This window comes from Harpegnathos saltator, unplaced genomic scaffold (genome assembly GCF_003227715.2).
Source record: "Harpegnathos saltator strain DR-91 unplaced genomic scaffold, Hsal_v8.6 scaffold573, whole genome shotgun sequence".
Classification (NCBI taxonomy): Eukaryota; Metazoa; Arthropoda; class Insecta; order Hymenoptera; family Formicidae; genus Harpegnathos; species Harpegnathos saltator.
The window spans coordinates 339,953-360,746 of NW_020230397.1; the positions used below are offsets into that span (position 1 = coordinate 339,953).

At 34.9% G+C, this 20,794-nt stretch overlaps 1 protein-coding gene across 1 annotated transcript; it reads left to right on the plus strand.

The window, feature by feature from the left end:
• Window positions 1-633: 633 nt before the first annotated feature.
• LOC105184442 (fatty-acid amide hydrolase 2) lies at window positions 634-17,720 on the plus strand. Its single transcript, XM_011143248.3, has 10 exons — window positions 634-760; window positions 4,781-4,924; window positions 5,419-5,589; window positions 6,695-6,914; window positions 7,450-7,667; window positions 15,684-15,795; window positions 16,229-16,527; window positions 16,609-16,707; window positions 16,806-17,156; window positions 17,507-17,720. Exons 3-10 carry the CDS (start codon window positions 5,419-5,421, stop codon window positions 17,609-17,611), a joined length of 1,575 nt encoding a protein of 524 aa, XP_011141550.1. The 5' UTR covers window positions 634-760; window positions 4,781-4,924; the 3' UTR covers window positions 17,612-17,720.
• Window positions 17,721-20,794: the final 3,074 nt, after the last annotated feature.

Genomic DNA, 20,794 nt, shown 5'->3' on the forward strand with positions numbered 1-20,794 from the left:
ATATATATATAAAACACTTTTTCTCCCGACAAATAGTTAGCGAGATATCGTGAATTAAATATTGAAAGAATTATCAAGTTTTCCTTAAATATCTAAAAAAATATTAGGCAAATAGAAAAATGTTTCAGATAAAAGTTGTTTAAATTAATTGGTAGGAAAGATGGTGTAATAAAAAATTAGAGTTTCCATTTAAGAAAAGTAATGATCAGTGAATATTTTGAAAGTGATGTCATTTGTAAACAAAATAGTATAGTTGTTTTATGTCCTCCTTGAAATCATACAACTTTTGTCCGAAACATTTTTGTTAAAAATGCTTCGTTGAAGAATTATCGAGGTGCGTTTTTTAAAATAGGACACCCTGTATATAAGGATATATGGTTTTATTAGTATAATAATATTTTCATTGACATCCTTCGTCATTAGCTATGGATGACGAAAACATGATGTTATTTCTCTATACAATACAAATAGTCAACCTCATCATTGTACACTGCAATTTATAAATTTAACCTAATAATCCGAACGCTGTGATTGGTTGGCAATAGGCAATAGAAATAGAATAAGAATAGAATTTCCAACGTGACGGAAATTCTATGTCTGTTGCTTGTATCATGGTTCATTCTGCATTAATATACGGTTTCTAATATGTTGGAATTCTTTGTTACTATTCCTTATTTTTATTGTCTGTTCTTTATTGCCTGATATTGTGCAAGGACCTTCAAATCTACGGCTAGCGGGCGTGCGGGTGCAATAAAATGAAGTAAGTGAGAGGAAACTCCCAAAAATCGCCTGAAGAGTGAAAGTAATTCCGAGCACTGGTCTAGGATACAACATATTTCAAGCTTATCAGAATGAGAGGGAGATACTTCCACGTGTTTCCTACCGTTGCGTACTAGTTGCTTCTGCATGATAGTTTTTTACCGTCAATTTCTTCTTTATTTTCTTTAAAATATATAAAGAAGATAAAACAATATCAGCAACGAAGATAAAATAACATCAATATAATATTTTGATATCAGTATCGGATGTTAGTATGAATTCTTTATTAAACGAGACAACATTGATCTTCTTCTTTTATTGTATATGGATCAATCTTGCTGATTAGGCGAAGCCATTTTTAATCTTATTCAAATAACATCGATGAATAAATATATTAACGGATCGCGGAAATCAATTCTCCATCGAAAGGGCCGATTTGTTCGACAAAAATTGAACAAAAAAAAATCGATTTAAGAACATTGATCTTCGGAGGAGGAAGATCGGTTTTCTGAGAATCGAATCGAGATCGCGTCGGCCGCTACATATTCGTGATGAATTACGAGATCACTTCATGAAATAGCAAATACAGCTTGAAACCAAAAAGATTCTGTACTAAAAAGAGTCAAAAGAAAGAAAGCGATAGAACTTGATGGGATTTACGGAGAATTTCGTCGTTTTCTGTCGCATTCTATTGTTTCTTGTTAGGAGCCTTTTCAATTGGAGTACACTAGAATTAAAGAAAAAAAAGCTTATCATGTCCTATCGTTTTATTCAAGTCTACAAAGAGAAAGGTAAAAATTTGGTTGAATAAGCCGATTTTCTGGTGAAGTATGAATGATGAATCAACTTTGATTGGAAATATCAGTATTCTGTTTAAGTTAATTGGAAATCTTGATAATTTAGACAGTTCTGATGATCTCAACTGGATCATAAAAAAAATTGTAAAGCGAAAGATTAACGATTCGATAATTATTCCCAGTGTCGTAAAACGGTGTAGTGGAATTTTTTTGTTTATCTCAATCCATTTCTTTATGAATGGTGGCACAATTGTTTTGGAACATCCTGTACAAAAGAATGTTAGCATAACTGGCGACGCTGTCGGTATTCCAAATATTCCGAAACGTGTCACCTGTTCTGCTACGTGTTCCGCGTGTCCTTGTGTATATTTTGAAAATAAGAAAGATGTAATGTATGCACATGTAGAGACATCACATGTGTTGTGATCTTAATTACATCAGGATAAAGGAACATCAGTCAAGATTACGAATATGTCAATAAATGTGACGCACCAAACGAGTGAAAAATTATGTATTATGTATAGTATCTGCAGTATGTATAGTATCTGCAAATTGTTGTAGACGATATATAGTTAACAATTTATATTCATGAGTGTTTTCGTTGCTATAGGCTCTCATCAGTATGTGAACATATACAAATTTATACAAAAGGATGCAAATGAGAAACAAAAAATTATGTTTGATGCGTCCTTAGAACCACGTTTAGAAATACATTCCTCGGCGTGTTTGCGTAAGGTTTTCGTTATATTCAATTCGAGATATCGAAAGTTAAATATTGAAAAAGTTACTAAGTTTTTCTTAAATAAATATTTCAAAAAATATTAGGCAAATAAAAAAATGTTTCAAATAAAATTTTAATAATAATATATTAATAATATTTTAATAATAATTATTATTATTAAAATTAATTGGTAGAAAAAGAGGATATAAGGTTTTGACAGCAATTACATTCTTTTATCTTATTTTGTCACAATTATGTCAACAAGATTATCATCATATGACGCATTTATGTGAATATCTAGGGTTAATATCTAGAGTTCATTACTATACTACAATACTATACTATAATATATATAATATGCATGTATCGGGTTGGCAGTTTTTTACTAGTAATAAATAAAAATTATTTGTTTATAAAAGATAATAAATTTCTGATCAATAATGTATTGGCCTTTGTAATTTACTGTTACCATCTTTCACGAGCAACTCTATAATTCTTAGAGACATCTTGTTTTCCTCGGTAAAAAATTGTCCCATTTGTTTCAATATATATAATAAAAAAAAATAAGAATTTACTGCCCGCGCGTGTAAATTCGTTTTACGATAATTTATATAACCATTCAATTCCATTATATTATGTTAGTCAATTTTGTCTCGATGAAACTCGAGTATGATGAAGAGTGATAAATCATGTGTGAGATTTATTCTATTATATAACACCGATTTTCCAAAAACATATGAAGATAATTGCAGAGTATAACTAAATACAAAAAAGGATCGAAGTAGGAATTCCGCATTCCATTTCTATCCACTATTATTTGTTCATCTTTTATTTTTGATACCAGATATTCTTATAAAATTTTTTCAATATACATTGCTGACCAATGTGAGAGATTTCTCCATTTCATCACTTAGCAGCGATTTGCATTTTATAGCTACGCATGTGTCAATTTTTATCGTTTTATTTTTACGCAACTAAATATCACGGGTTCGGATCGGTTTTTCTTGATCGTTCGATTTCATAAAAACTAGTATAGTTAGGCAAAATTTTCGCGGTCAGCAGTGATATGCTCGATATCATAAAAATTGGGATAAGGAAGAAACGTAATCTCAAAGTTCTTTTAATAGAACAAGTAAATTAGAATAAATCGTCTGCAAGGTCACAAAGACCTCCCGCCTCTCAAGTCTACGCAATTCTTCTGTAAATTTGTAATATTTAAATAGAATTTTTTTTATAAACAAAGCTCTCTTCCTTTCTTGTTGTTCTTTTGATTGATACTTTTTGTGTCTCATTAATATTTATCTTTAATTTTATATACAGTGCTGGCAAAAAGTTCCGCAACGGTTGAAAATCTTGGAAAATATTGATTTCTTAGAAAAATGTTTCCAACAAAAAGAATAGGGCTTTAAAAAATCTATTAGATGATGATATCTATCTGACCTTGGTGTGATGTTGAAAAGCTCAGTTATGATCAACATAAAAATCTTAAACGAAAACTATTTTTTTATTACACCCTCTTTTTCTACCAATTAATTTGAACAACTTTTGTCTGGAACATTTTTTATTTGCTTGATATTTTCTTAGATATTTAAGGAAAATTTGATAACTTTTTCAATATTTAACTTACGATATCTCGCTAACTATTTGTCGGAAGAAAAAGTGGTTCAAGATCATACCAAGGTCAGATAGATATCATCATCTAATAGATTTTTTAAGCCCTATTCCTTTTGTTTGAAACATTTTTCCAAGAAATCAATATTTTGCAAGATTTTCAACTATTGTGGAATTTTTTGCCAGCATTGTATAATTAAACAGTTGGATTATCGTACAACGTTCTCATCGAATATTATGTTTCATTTAATGGAACCTTTTTCTGTTCATTGTTATGTATTCTTTTTTCTCTTCTTTTTGTGCTTTCGTCGTATTTTTCTGCCCGATTACTGATTATAATATTTTTTATTACACTATATTTATTATATCTACACTTGCTATAATTGAATGTTATTCTAAAATATGATGAGCCAATTCCTGTCTTACATCATTCTTAAATCTTAATTTTCATTTCTCAAGAGATGTTAGAGTCATCATTTTTAAATCATAAATCATTTATCATGAGATCATCATGCTTTATCACTCTTAAATTATCCTTAAATAATTTCAAAATTATTCTTAAATCTTAATTTATATTTCTTAAGGGATCTTAATTAGAATAAAAAAATTGATAGCGATTTAAAATTTTGCGATATCTCAAGTGACTGTCCAGGTAAATCTTCGTTTATGCAAGGCTTCTTGAGCATCTGAATTTTTATTTGTATTATTTTTTTGTACTATTTTTTGTACTATTTTATTTTGTAATATTTTATACTATTTTTGTACTATTTTGTCAACTAGTGCATAAACAGATAACATGTTACCAGATTTATACTTATACTGCTTTATATTTGGCATATTTTGTTGACTTTATTCTGAATTACTCTTACTTATTGATTTACGTTTTAAATAGAAGAAACGAAGAGTAGGAGTGGTGGTAGACCGTATTTTATGTAAACGCATCACTAGAAGAGGGAGGTTATATAAGTATCACGAGTCAACCTGTTCATTCGAGTTCCCGTTCCAGTTCTTTGTAAATCGACGCGATCTGTACAAGGTAATTCCCAAATTTCTTTTTAGATTCAGTACTCACGTTTAATACTATATTCTTTTATTGAAATGCACCTGTCTAAACATGCAATGAATTACTTAATTAATCAAATCACGATCATGTGAACGATTAGATAATATCATGATGACATCAAAATGACGTCAAGATGACGAGAAAAATTCATTTCTCATCATGATTCGGTCATTTTTTCAACATTTTAATGTCATTTTGATGTCATCGTGATTTTCTGTGTGTAATCAATGTGGTATAATGTGGAGCATTATGGAGCAATGTGGCAATGTGGAGTAATTAATCGCTGCTTGAGATATTGACGGCTTTTCTCAAGTAATTTGTTTCTTCATTGTTTTCATTTTTCCAAATTGCACTTACGTAGAGATGAACAGTCGTTTGAGCGAAGTAAGCATCGCAATTTTTAATGCCGATCATCGCGAGACGGGCGAAGGATGCCCGTCTGTAACAAATAATCTTTATTTTTACAGATGCACTATTTAATACGTATGTTGGTCATCGTCAATAATATTATATATGTAACGCTAGTTCAGATATTTTCGTTTATTCGGTGCAAGAAACCATCGAGTATACCGCCGATAAAAGATTCCTTATTAATGATAAGTGCTACTGAGCTTGCTGAGAAAATTAGGGAGAGAAAGGTAATTATATACGAAAGAGACGAGGACGATCTTTCTTTTTTCGACAGATATTCAGATAGATAAAGATAAAAATTAAATAATTAATATAAATATTATACAATATTATACAGGGTGGACCATTTAAATTGATAATGCAAAATATCTCAAAAACGGAGCATTGGAGAAAGAAATGTTTTAAATAAAAGTTGCATGGTTTAAAGGGGGACGTACAATGGTGCTCATGGTTTGACCTTGAAATGTGTATTTAAAGTTAGATGAAGGTCAACTTAATTTTTTCAGACAGAAATCCCAATTTTTTATTACATCATCTTTTTCTACTACTACTTAATTTGAACAACTCTTGTCTGAAACAACTTTTATTTATTGTCTAATATTTTCTGAGATATTTAAAGAAAATTTGGTAACTTTTTCAATATTTAACTTTCGATATCTCGTTAACTGTCTGTCGGAAGAAAAAGTAGTACTAGACTTTTTTACTCTACTTGATCTCAAAAATATATTGTTACAATAGTGTCCTAACTTTTATTAACTTATCGATTTTTGGAAATTTCAAAATCATCAAATTAACAAAAGTCGCAGGGCGCTATTGTAATAATATATTTTTGAAACCAAATGGAGTAAAAAAATCTAGTACCACTTTTTCTTCCGACGAGTAGTTAGCGAGATATCGAAAGTTAAATATTGAAAAAGTTACTAAGTTTTTCTTAAATAAATATTTCAAAAAATATTAGGCAAATAAAAAAATGTTTCAAATAAAATTTTAATAATAATATATTAATAATATTTTAATAATAATAATTATTATTAAAATTAATTGGTAGAAAAAGAGGATATAATAAAAAATTGGGGTATCTATCTGAAAAAATTAAGTTGATCTTTACCTGACCTTAAATGCACGTTTCAAGGTCAAATTAAAGACACTATTGTATACCCCCCTTTAAACCATACAACTTTTATTTAAAACATTTCTTTCTTCAACGCTTCGTTTCTGAGATATTTCACATTATCAACTTAAATGATCACTCTATATAATAATTATATATTGATAAATTAAACTATGACAAATAATAGAAATATAAATAATTGACGAATAAAAAAATTCTAGTGCACGAGCTATAATGTGGTGCGCGCATACATTGAACGAATCAAGGAAGTAAATCCTTATGTCAATGCCGTCGTCGACGATCGATACAAGGAAGCTTTGGCCGAGGCAAAAAATTGTGACGCGTTGTTAAGATCCAGTAATATTGACATCGCAACGTTGAAGAAAGAAAAGCCGCTCCACGGCGTGCCGTTTACCGTTAAAGAATCTTGCCCCGTTGAAGGTAAGAAATCATACTTCCTTCCTTTTTCTTCGTTACATTTCTATTATCATTGTTTGACGATAACTTTGGGATTGTTGTGTTACTAACAAAGACATCGAACATGACTGACACCTCTCTCTCTTTCTTTCTCTCGTAACGTGACGTCGATCAGACATTGATTTGACGTTAGAATGATCGATGGGTCGTTAAATCAATGTTAATTCGACTCTCATCGATGGCCGAATCAACCTTGAGTCAACGTTGTAGCTCTGACTGGGCTCTCCCAGGCAGAACAGGACGATTAGATAACATCATGATGACATCAAAATGACGTCAAGATGACGAGAAAAATTCATTTCTCATCATGATTCGGTCATTTTTTTAACATTTTGATGTCATTTTGATGTCATCGTGATTTTCTGTTCTGCCTGGGCTCCCTCTGAGGAATGTTTTAATTTAAACGATGAGTCTCTCGAGATTAAATGAAAGGACAGAAGTCGTTTGAGAGAATAGAGTGGATAGAATGTTTTTTTATAGTATGCGACGATATTTGTAGGTCTCAGCCATACGGGATGCACCTTGACTCTCAAAGGAAGGAAAGCGAGCAGCGATGGCGAGGTCGTTAAGATATTACGAGACGCCGGTGCAATTCCGCTATGCGTCACCAATACCGCGGAATTTTGCGGCGGTTACGACAGCTATAATTTCCTGTATGGCCGTTCGTATAACCCCTACGATACGAGATATACAAGTGGCGGCTCGTCCGGCGGTGAGGTGAGCCGATTTTATATTAACGCGATATTTCAGATGGATGTTTTCTGACCTCTTAATTGATTCTTGTACCTTTCGATAGTACTTATTTGTGGACGACTAGTATTTATCTTTTCAATAGAGATTCGCCGGTAATTCTCGCGATATTGTTATTAAACTATTTTTTTTCTCTTTTCCCACATGCCCGAGAGTGAAAATACATTGTCAGTTTTTAGCACAGAGCGCTGTGAGTACCGGAAGTAATTATAATCTGTATGAATGATTATATGTGCGTAATTTTCGAGAAGAACAACTTTCTTATAATATCATGTCATATTTAACACAAATTTATCTTTTATATGTATTTACATTTATATTAAGTGGTTTTTTTTAAATAAAGGCTATTTTCAATTTTCGCTCGAAGAACGCTCCAAACTTCAATGTCGTGTAATAGCAGTGAATTTCGAAATGTAGCGTTGGATATACATATATCATAAATAGAACATTGTGTTACGTATCTTAAATAGATCATGAAAGTATTTTTGTTATTGACATTTAGTGGCACATGTAACACACATGTATATTATTTCATAACTGGTTACTTCATGATCTCTACTGTTACATATTTAAGACATATGGGGTATCCCATTTTAAATGAATCAAACAAAAATCTCGAAAAATGTGAAAGGTATTAAGAAACGTTTCAAATAAAAGTTGTATGGTTTCAAAGGGGATGTGACAACTATACCATTTTTTTTACAGATGGCGCCACTTTCGTCTTTGATCGATTCACTGATCGTTACTTTTCTTAAATGGAAATTTCAATTTTTTATTATATCATCTTTTTCTACCAATTAATTGTAACAACTTTTGTCTGAAATGTTTTTTTATTTGACTAATATTTTTTGAAATATTTAAGAAAAACTTTATAACTTTCCAAGATTGAACTTACGATATCTCGCTAACTATTTGTCGAAAGAAAAAACAGTACTAGATTTTTTTGTTCTATTTAGTTTTGGGAATGTATTATTACAATAGTGTCCTGACTTTTGTTAACTTATCGACCTCTAGAAATTTCGGAATCATCAAATTAACAAAAAGCAAGGCGCTGTTGTAACAATATATTCTTGAGACCAAATAGAACAAAGAAGTCTTGTACTATTTTTTCTCCCGACAAATAGTTAACGATATCGTAAGTCAAATATTGAAAAAATTATCAAGTTCTCCTTAAATATCTCAAAAAATATTAGGCAAATGAAAAAGGTTTCAGATAAAAATTGTTAAAATTAATTGGCTGAGAAAGATGATATAATAAAATTAAAATGTCTGTTTAAGAAAAGCAATGATCAGTGAATATCTCGAAAATGTTCCATCTGTAAACAAAATGATATAGTTGTTTTATGTTTCCTTTCAAACTATACAACTTTTGTCTGAAACATTTTTTCTTTAAATGCTTTGTTTTCGAGATGTTCGCCGTCCCAGTACTTTTTATACACTCTATATGTCACATTACTGTGTTGCTGGATGCATTCTAACAAGGAAAAATATGTTCTTTCTTCGATCGTGATGACCTTGAAATATGTTGAAATCTAGACTAAAATAGGGGATTTGTAGGAATTCTAGGGGAAAATAGGGATATTTTTTTATATGTGCCCGTACGCACTTGTAGGGGGTTAAGACACCTTTTTGAAAAATCGGTTTTCTTCTTTCATCGAAATTATGAAATGTAAGAAAAATTGTTTGAAACGAAAGTTGTACGATATAAGATATGCTTTGTAACGATACGAAATTTCTTTTATCTATTATATTTTGCAATATTCCCCCACCACTTACATATTTCTTCAAGATATTGCAACTAAAAGATTATTTTATTTTCAACCCAACCATGTGTAATAATATTATATTCCGAAATATGGATTTGCCGAAAATTGAGAGGAAATATCTCTGTACGCGCGTTGTCTGCAACCGTTTACTGCTTTGTAACGCCGACATTCTCGACGTCGTAGCAACGTAACGACGCGTTTCCGACGTAGCAACGTAACGACAGCGTACATATACTTTTTGCATAATGACTAGAACACTACAAGCGCGCGCCATCTTAGCTTATTCATATTAAAGTTCAGAACAAATATTATAAATTAAAAATAATCCCTGGGGTATAATATAAGTTCGATAATATCCGACTCCAACATACGATGTATTAGGCGCATGCAGTTTGATATTCCATGACATATATTTTCTGGATAGTAACGCGTAACCGTATAACCAATCAAAATTTCGATGTTCAACATTTCTATTCAAGCCCATCCTAAGCTCTATCTCTTCCCCCCTCACTCTCTCTCTCTCTTTCCCTCTCTGTCTTTCTCAGTCTCTCTCTCTTTTACCCTCTCTCACTCACTCTCCTTCTCTCACACTCTCACACACTCTCTCTCTCTCTCTCTCTCTCTCTCTCTCTCTCTCTCTCTCTCTCTCTCTCGCTCTCTCTCTCTCTCACATTCTTTTTCTCACATTCTCTCTCACACTCCTCCTGTATCCCTCCCTCTCTCTATCTTTCCCTCTCTTTCACTCTTCCTCCCTCTCTCTCTCTCTCTCTCCCTCTCTCAAAGAATCTCTCTTTCATACTCTCTCTCCCACACACACATTCTCCCTCCCTCTCACACTCTCTCCTCCCCCACTCCCCCCTCTCTGTCAATTTCTTCCTCTCTCGTTCGTACATCCTCTCTCTAATACTCCCTCTCTCACACCCTCACTCTCCAACATTCCTACTGTCACACACTCTCCTCTCCCTCACATTCTCCTCTTTCCTACACTATCACTCACACTCTCCCTCTCTCACACTCTCTATCTCTCACATTCTCTCTCTCTCTCTCTCTCTCTCTCTCTCTCTCTCTCTCTCTCTCACTCTCACTCACACACACAACACACTCTCCCCCCCTTCTCTCACTTACATAATCTCTCTCTCTCATATACTGTCTCCTCTCTCACATACACACACACACTTCCTCTCTCTCTCCCCCACACACTGTCTTCTCTCCCTCTCTCCCCCTCATCTCCCTCTCCCACCCTGCCCTCTCTGTCTTCCTCTCTTTTTCGCACACACACTCTCTCTCTCTCACACTCTCACTCTCCCAAATTCAAATTGTCTCTCATTCTCTCTCTCTCTCTCTCTCTCTCTCACTTTCTCTCTTTCTCTCCCACACTCTCTCTCTCCCTCTCTCGCCCCCTCTGTCTTTCTCTCCCACTCTCTCTCTCTCTTCCTCTCTCTCACTCCCCTCCCTCGCACTCTGTTTCACACACTGTCTCTTTCTCCCATCCTCTCTCTCACACATTCTCTCACACTCTCACACAATGTCTCTGCCACAATCTCTCTCTCATACTCTCTTCCTCACACACACCCTCTCTCTCTCACACTTTCCCTCCATCACTCTCTCTCTCCTTCATACACTCTCCCTCTCATACTCCCTCTCTCACATTCTCTCTCTCACACTCTCCCTCACTCTCTCACTCTCTCTCTCTCTCCATCTCATTCTTTCTGTCTCACATTGTCTCTCTCACACTGGCTCTCATGCGCACTTTCTCTTTCTCACTTTCTCTCTTTGTCTCCCACACTCTCTCTCTCTCCATGTCATTCTCTCTCTCACATTCTCTCTCTCTCTCACACTGGCTCTCGTGTGCACTCTCTCTCTCTCTCTCTCTCTCTCTCTCAATTTCTCTCTATGTCTCCCACACCCTCTCTCGTCCTCTCTGGCCCCTGCCTTTCTCTCCCACTTTCTCTCTCACTCCCTCTCTCTGTCCCTCTCTCCTTCTCTCTCACTCTTCTTCCCTCGCACTCACTCTCTCTCTCTCTCACACACACACTCTCTCTCTCTCTCTCTCTCACTCTCTCTCACACACTCTCACACAATCGTTCTCCCACACTCCCTCTCTCATACTCTCATACACACTCTCTCTCTCCTCCCCCCTCTCTCTTTCTCTTTCTCTCTCTCCCTCTCACATTCTCTCTCTCATTCTTTCTCTCACACTCTCTCTTTCTCTCCCACACTCTCTCTCTCTCCCTCTCTTTTTCTTTCTCATTCTCTCTTTCACACAATCTCTCACATTCCCTCCACCTCTCATCCCCTCTCTCTCGCACTCCCTCTCTCTCACCCCATTCTCTCACACTCTCTCTCTCGCACTCTCCTCTCTCACACTCTCCTCTTTCTTACACTGTCCCACTCACTCCCTCTCTCACACTTTCTCACACAATCTTTCTCTCATATCCTTTCTCTCTCTCACACAATCTCTCTCTCTCTCTCTCTCTCTCTCTCTCTCTCTCTCTCTCTCTCTCTCTCTCTCTCTCTCTCTCTCTCTCTCTCTCTCTCTCTCTCTCTCTCTTCTACGCTCTTTCCCACTTTCATTCTTTCTCTCACACTTTTTCCCTCTCTCATTCTCTCTCTCACATTCTCTCACACACACTCTTTTTCTCGGATTCTCTCTCTCTCCCATCCTTTCTCTCACACTTTCTCCCCCTCACTCCCTCACTCTCCCCCTCTCTCTCTCTCTCTCTCTGTCCTTCATACACTCTCCCTCTCACACTCCCTCTGTAACACACTCCCTCTCTCACATTCTCTCTCACACTCTCCCTCACTCTCTCACTCTCTCTCTCCATCTCATTCTCTCTCTCTCACATTCTCTCTCTCTCACACTCTCTCCACTCTCTCTCTCTCTCTCTCTCTCTCTCTCTCTCTCTCTCTCTCTCTCTCTCACACACCTTCTCTCTTTCTCTCCCATACACTCTCTCTCCCTCTCTCACCCTCTCTGCCTTTCTCTCTCACTCTCTCTCACTCCCACTCTCTCTCTCTCTCTCTCTCTCTCCCTCTCTCTCACTCTCCCTCCCTCGCACTCTCTCTCACACACTGTTTCTCTCTCACATTCTTTCTCTCTCACATACTCTCCCACACTCTCACACAATGTCTCTCCCACAATCTCTCTCTCATACTCTCTTTCTCACGCACACCCTCTCTCTTACACTTTCCCTCCCTCACTCTCTCTCTCTTTCTCTTACTCTCTCTCACACACACACACTCTCTCTCACTCACTCTCTCTCTTTCTCTCTCACACTCGCACAACCTCTCTCTTACACTCTCCTCTCTCTCTCTCTCTCTCTCTCTCTCTGGTTATATTTATTACCATTACCCGATAAAGAAGAAAAAATATATTATACCTTATTATTTTATGTTATAAAATTGTTAACCTGATGTAACCCCATTATAACTCCTTTCGTACAAACTGTCATTCAGCTGTCATTCGCTGCGATGACAGCTGCGAGCGACACGAATGCAGCCGTGACCGATCGAGACGATCGAGACAGTCGAGACGGCCAATCAACATCGCGGAAAAGAGGCTTCAACGCTTCGATAAGAAATACATTCACGATAACACGCACTTTTTTCGATAGGAGGAATATGCTAGCTATTCTTATATAAAGAATAATAATAATAAAATAATAATAACAAATAATGTATTACGTCTAAACGTGTTAAGTAGGATTACATATCCTACATATCTGTATTAATCGTCACCTCTTATTGCAAGAAAGAAGAGAACGCGTCGTGTATTGAAATATTGAGCTGGTAACGCGCGCGTAGAATTTCCTCTTAATTTTCGACAAGTTCGTGTGTATATTTCGGTATATAATATTATTATATATGGTTAGATTCAGAATAAAATAATTTTATCTTGTTATAAAAAATTGCAACATTTTGGAAAAAATAATGTAAGTGGTGGAGTATGTTGCAAGATATAATAGATGGAAAGATTTATATTCCTATTGGATATTTCCGTCGCGTGTCGCCAGTCCTTAGTCGTTAACATTACCTGTGTTTAGCGTGAAGTACACTGCGTGGTTCTAGTCATTTAAAAATTGAAGCAATGGATAAGGCGTCGCAATCATTAGAAAAATATTTTAAAATGCCATGACCAGCATATGCGGAAATATTCAAAGTATTATTCATTATTCAATATATTTATAATAAAGTAACATTGTAATGTATAACATTTTATATTCATAATAAAGTATAATTAATTAAGGTATAATATAAATTTGAAATTTACACAATTACGAAATTTAAAATAATAGCACATTTATTATAGAAAACTAACTGAAATGTAATGACTCGTCACTTTTTAAGTAACTGTAACATGTTACTTTTGAAAGTCAGTAACTTGTAACTGTAACTAGTTACTTTCTCAGTGAAGAAAACTGTAACTATAACTAGTTACTTTTACGAAGTAACTTTTCCAACCCTGCTTATAACTAATCTTGCAGAGCTCGTGAAGACATAAAGCGGATTAAGACAAACATAAAAGTCCCATACTGTTTTGTGAGATTCGCAATAATTAACGAATTATTAATGACAGAAATCTGGGGAATGAGCGCACACTGAGACATTATGGGAGGAGCATCAAGCCGCTCAAGGCTACAACGCTTCCCAGTCGACCAAGGAACTGTTGCCGACGCGCGGTGGAAGAGAGGATAAAGCGCTGATGCTCACGTTCTTATCTCGCCACTCCTACGTCCCGCCGCACCGCGTCTAAGTCTAAGCTCGCGCCGATATGGCCGCTAAATATTCGCGATTACAATTACGAGATTATTTTATGAGGTACTACAGATAACTTATATTGAACTGTAAAGTTTAAGGTTCAAGAGTTCTTTGATCAAGGAAAACATCGAAAAAGAGAAAGCGATAGAAAGCTACAAATGAGATCTATAGAGATTCTTATTGTTTTCTATCGCAATCTATCGTTTCGCTGCATCGGATCCGAAAGAAATGATATCGTTAGGAGAATATTTAATTGTTAGAGTATGATAGAATTCGCGTAGAGACTCATCGTATCCTATCGTTTTATTCAAGTCTAGAACACGAAGAAAAATGTTTGGTTGAATAAACTATAATTTTCTGGTGAAATGAGGGAGAGAGAGAGAGACAGAGAGAGAGAGAGAGAGAGAGAGAGAGAGAGAACGATTAAGAAATGTTGACTGAAAATATCACAATTTTGTTTAAATTAACCATAAACCTTGATGAATTGAGTGTTAATATTATCAGTCGGTATTTCTCTGTATCGTTCATATAGTTCATTTGCAAGTTGTATCATGAACTAACATTTTTACTATGTATCATGAAGAAATTGTTGTCGTAATCAGTGGTGTATTAACCCCTTGACATACAAATAAAATGGAACTTGATGCGTCCGAAAAATATTATTTAATTTCGCTCAACTGAACAGTGATGTGGAAGGTGAGAAAGAGTACATTTTATTTATCGACGCACGAGTGAAGCAACATAGTTTATTGATATACTGCACGGCGTCCGCTGAAAATAACTTTTGACGAGTCAGACTCGTCAAAGTCTACAGTGGCACATGAAATGAATAGACGACCCTAACTCGTCATTGTATGTCAAGGGGTTAACAACAGAAGAAACTCAAAGTTCTCTATCGTATAATTGCGAAAGGAGGATCATCGTTGTCAATGGTCACCAACGATACTTGGCATAGAATTGATTTCTAGGTATAATCGCGATAGGATGCAAATTCGAGTATGTTATTTTGACACGTATAAGTATGTGATTGATTGAAGCTTTCTTTACACGCTTCTTGCCGTTTCTTGCTCGTCATTTGATACGTTAAATGATGTCTACATAAATCAAATGACACGATTCAACGAGCATCGGCGCGTTGTCTTTCCTCTCGCCGCGCGCCGGCAACAGTTCCTAGGCCGATTGAGCAGGCCGATTCTAGCCTTGAGCGGCTTGATGGCTGATGTTCCTCCCATAACGTTTCGGCGCGTGCTCATTCCCGAGATTTCTGTCATTAATAACTCGATAATTATTGTGAATCTCACAAAACGGTATGGAACTTTCATATTTGTCTTAACCCGCTCTATGTCTCCACGGGCTCTGCATTAGTTATAACATTAGTTATAAGACACTCTGTATTGTTAAGTGAAGAATATTATAATATTATTGTTATTTGCTGTTTATGGAAAAATGTTTGTTTCAGGCCGCGTTACTTGGAGCAGGAGCTTCTGTGATCGGAATTGGTTCAGACTTAGCCGGTTCTGTCAGACTGCCGGCATTCTTCTGCGGAGTCTTCGGACTAAAACCCACGCCGAGTATATTGAATTTTCTTCTTGTTCAAATTGAATATCTGAATTGAATATCTTTTATTTGTTCAAGATTTCCTTCACCAAACTCTCCGTTGAGATTTTAGTTTAACCACTACCCAGACAGCACATATGTCCCAGTTTTGGACATTGTGTTGTCTGGGTAGTAGCATCCCTTACCACGGGCGAACCGATATTTCGCGTACAGTGATTCGATCGAATTTGCAGGATTAACGTGAAACCAAAATCTCGGCTCTAAAACGAACGCTAAAAGCCTAGATGTAAAAAACGTCAGAATATCCCGTACCCCTGATTACTAACGAATCATAAAGTTAAAATTCTGTCATTAAAATTGTAATGAGATGAAATTGAATCAAAAGAATTGGCAGACTATCGTATTAAGTCTCGGACTAATCATCATGTTTTTATCCCCATATTTCAGATGTCATTCCGAATAGAGATCATTTTCCATCGAACGATGACGAAGGTTTTCGAAATTGTCTGACCTTCGGCCCGATGACTAGATACGTAGACGATCTCAGCTTATTTATGGAATTGGTATCGACAAAGACCAATTGTAATTTGCGCTTGGATGAGCTGGTTGACTGGAAGCAAACAAAAGTGTATTACCGGCAAAATCTAGGTAAATCGTTTGGCATTTTGTCGATATCGCCGGAACTCGAGCAATGCGTTTTGAAAGCTGCTGATTATTTCTCCAAACGCGATGTTCACACGGAGAAGGCATGTATTTCATGGCAGGCATTATTTCATTCAATACATATCTATACTGGATGAGGTGTTTAACATTAATTGATTTCACAGATACCGATAGAATGGCCAGCCTCATTACTTGAAATGATAATGTCGCCATTCATGCACATGAAGAAGATTGATGCACTTATAGATATTAAAAATCCAAAGGTACCCCAGTGTATTAACGGAATTTTTGAAGATATTTTATTTGCTTTCGTGCAAACGTAATTTGCAAAAACGATAATTTGACCTCATATTCTTTTCAGCTCAAGAAGAATCCAATGTTGGAAATGATAAAAGCTGTGTTCGGGCTATCAAATCATACAATATCTCTGCTATATTTTATGTTGCTGCAGGAATTTTTTCAATTTGCAAGAGGAAGGACGTTTGATTATTTGCAGGAGTTTAAGGAGTTTCAACAAAAGCTGCAGAAGGTGTTGGGGACAGATGGATTATTGATTTATCCAACTGTCCGAGTTACTGTACCTTTTCCAGAATTAATCCTTGGTGAAGTAGCAAATAACACACCATACCTTATTTTGGCTAATGTTCTTGGTTTTCCTGCGGTGCAAGTACCAATGGGACTCAACAAGAAAGGAATGCCCATAGGTGTTCAGGTAAATTAACCATAAGTGTAGAATTTAAGGAAATTTAAAACATCTTAAATATTCCCTTTCTGAATGAGCTTTTCATCTTTATTTAATAAATAAAAATGATGAATAGATTTCATTACAGAGAGTCCTTTATTTGACAATTTTAATTATTTCTCGATAACTTGGAGTTAAAAGAAAATATAGTTTATAATACTGAAAATATATATTTCATTTAAAGATTTGATAATTAAAGAATGTCAGAAGAAATACAAACAATTTTCAAACGTTTGTTTGATAATAATATATGTCAGGAAAGTTATTTGAAAAATAATAGAAAATAAAAGATTTACTGAATAATATATTAAATATTTCAGATAATTGCTGCACCACATCAAGACCGTCTTTGTTTAGCAGCTGCAAAGGAGTTGGAGACAGCCTTTGGTGGTTGGGTGCCACCTTCAATATCAATAAATCAATGAAGCGAATATTGATATTTTTTAATTTGTCTTGTGAAGATTTATGAAGGAAATATCTCTGCATCGAATTGCTTGTACATTGGTATTTGTAAATATCTTATTTTATTTAGAGAGAAAGAATATAAAATAATATTTTATATTATTTTTTGTTATGTGTTATATATAGTATGTTATTTATATCTTAAAAGATCTAAAGAATAAAATAAATTAATAAATAGAATAAATTAAAGTTTTAAACTAAAGTGACACTATTTAATAATAGAACATTCTTCTGTCTTGCTACTGATAGATATAATTTGAAAAAATTTAATAGCGAATCAATGAATAATAATTTTTTTTCCCGGGGGAAATTCTCACGGATACCACCGCCTCCTTGGGGGAACGAGGGTTATGCCGAATTGTTACTGACTAAAATTCCCTGGGATGTTTACCAACTGGACTGGAGTGGGGGAGTTGGGGGAACCGATACCATATTCTCTCCCCAACAACTAATAAACAGTACTTTCATAGGACACAAAATCTTTTGACTTACTGTTGAGTCATAAAATAATTGATGTTTGATATTTAACTCGTCATTAAATTGCATTACTTTCAACAAACAAGCTCTTTGATTTAATATTCAGTTGTAAAACTTGAAACTAAAAAAAAGTTGCTTTGTGATTCAATTGCTTTCTCTCTTTATCTTAGAGCGACAGTCAAGAAGCAAAAGATCTCTCCTTATTAGTTGAAATATATATAGCTATATATGAATATATATATATATATATATAGAAATATATATGTCATATATGCACGGTGTACCAAAAGTCTGGAAACGGTCGAATATTTCATAAACTATGCATTTTAGAAAGAAATATTTCAGACAAAAGTTATTTGGTTCGAGGGGGGACATAAGATGGTGTCATTGGATTGACCTTGAGTGAACGTTCCAAGGTCATAGGGAGAACTTTGTTTTTTTAAATGGAACCCTCTATTTTTCATTGCATATTCTTGTAACTCATCTTGGGAGCTTTCTAAAACACTATAAATAAGTTATATTTTATTAAGTATTTTCCGAGTTATAGGGTTTGAAAGCTAACGCTCTCCCCGAACGCATCTTTAGTAGACACCACATAGATACGCCTTAGGATCTCAACGGTCCTGAGGTCGCGAGCCGCGACCGTCAGTTGCTGGATCCGCTGCGCGGTAAGAGGAGATAAAAGGCGTAGCTTCCGAAAATGGGCCGAAAGTTGTAAACTTTGCCGAGCTCTGAAGTAGAGGGATAAGCCTTGCACAACTTGTTTGATTATATGCAGAGTCTGCATATTGTCAATTGAAGGTTACACCCAAATGAGGGTTAACGCTCAACGAAAATCCTCAAAATAACACCCAAGAAAACTCTCAAAATAACACCCAAATATTCACATTCACATTTTTTAACCTATATTTCTTATCTATATATACACAAATACATGTATAAATACATACACAAATACATACCATATACATGTCCAAAAAACATTTAAGAAATATGATATCTCTAAAATGTTTTTCGGACATTGTATATGTATGGGTATAAGCTATATTATCATTTAAACAAAAAATCACAATGACTTCAAAATGAGTAACAAAAGACTATAAAAATTCATTTTGTAATCATGATTAGATCATTTTCTTGTCATTTTGACGTCAATTTGATGTTATTATGACTTTCTATTTTAATGTACAGTTCTAAAAGTCACCATAATATTATTTCAATATCAAAAAAACATCACTAAACCATTACGAAAATTATCGAATGACATGATGTCGAATGACATCATCCTGATTTGTCTTAAAATGACTTCTTTTATATCATAATTATATTATTATGATTTTTTGTTTGTTGTTTTCTACCTGGGAAGGCCTTTCCCGAATTTTGATATTTTTCTGCAGTTTTCTTGGTAAAAATCTTCGTTCTGATTTTAATAGTGATAATCAATCGGGAAAGCCTGAAATATATGTCATCTATATATTTTTTTAACTATTTCTTTCCAACATGGCTTTTTAGATCTGCTGAGGTTAAAAATAAGATAAGATGGCTCTTAAAAGGGCCGATTTTGTATTTGTTTATGCTTGAAAAAACTATAAACAAAGCTACAAATAAGACAAGGCTACTAAAAAAGATTAGCAAGATAATTCCAAGGTCACGTGATCATATTAAAACTTTTGAATATAAATCCCTATTTTTTATTGTAGATTTTTATAGTTGACGTCGAGATATTTTGAAAACATTATAGATAAGTTGAATTTCTTTCAGAATTTTCTGAGTTACAAAGTAAGAAATAAGAAGGCCGGTACTCATAATCGAATCTTATATTTAAAACCGTCTTAAGTTTATCTTCAGATGCTGTACAAATCGTTTCATTGGTTATAAGGTATCTGAAAGTGAACTTAATAGCTGTATTCATAGTCAGGCCTTATATTTGAGGCCTCCTTATATCCATCTTTAGATGCTTCACGAATTATTTTATTGGCTATAGACCATCTGAAGATAAACTTAAGAAAGTCTCAAATATAAGGCCTAACTATGAATACGGATGTAAAACCGAGTCTATAATAAGTGTAGTAAGCTTTAAACCTTAAGAAATTAACCAATCCTAGTCGATTTTTACAAGAATAATCGAATAAGGTTAGCCAATTTCTTAAGGCTTAAAGCTTACTACACCTATTGTAGACCCGGCCTTAAGCTAAGACTCCATGCATGCGGTGAGCTCCGGCAAACGGCTGCGGTGACCAATCAGGAGGGAGGCGCAAGTCCGGTTGCGGCAAGCTCCGGCATGCGTCTGTCTCCTGATTGGTCACCGCAGCCGTTTGCCGGAGCTCACCGCATGCATGGAGTCTTAGCTTTAGTCTTAAATATAAAACCTGACATATGTGGTCTGTTCTTTTCAGCTGCACTGCGGAACTAGTACAATAAGTTAGAATGAGACAACTATATTTTTTCTCACTTTAACTTATTGCAGTTCAGTAGTGCAGCTAAAAAGAACAGACCAATTGACTGCGTTCCGATATCCACTGCTAGCACTGAAAATCTATAGTATAGGTGACATAAACTATATATTTTCAGTAGTGGCAATGAATATCAGAACGCAGCCTATGAATACTGGCCTAATGTTCGTTTCTACAAATCTTGGTCAATTTGACCGGCTAGTTATTTCAATGAAA

Bases quoted from the DNA above. Each gene is read 5' to 3' on its own strand.
- LOC105184442 (XM_011143248.3), top strand. From the start codon at position 5,419: ATGCACTATTTAATACGTATGTTGGTCATCGTCAATAATATTATATAT. The intron at 16,528-16,608 runs GCATGTATTTCA...TTGATTTCACAG, and splicing joins GCGATGTTCACACGGAGAAG to ATACCGATAGAATGGCCAGC. The intron at 17,157-17,506 runs GTAAATTAACCA...TAAATATTTCAG, and splicing joins GAATGCCCATAGGTGTTCAG to ATAATTGCTGCACCACATCA.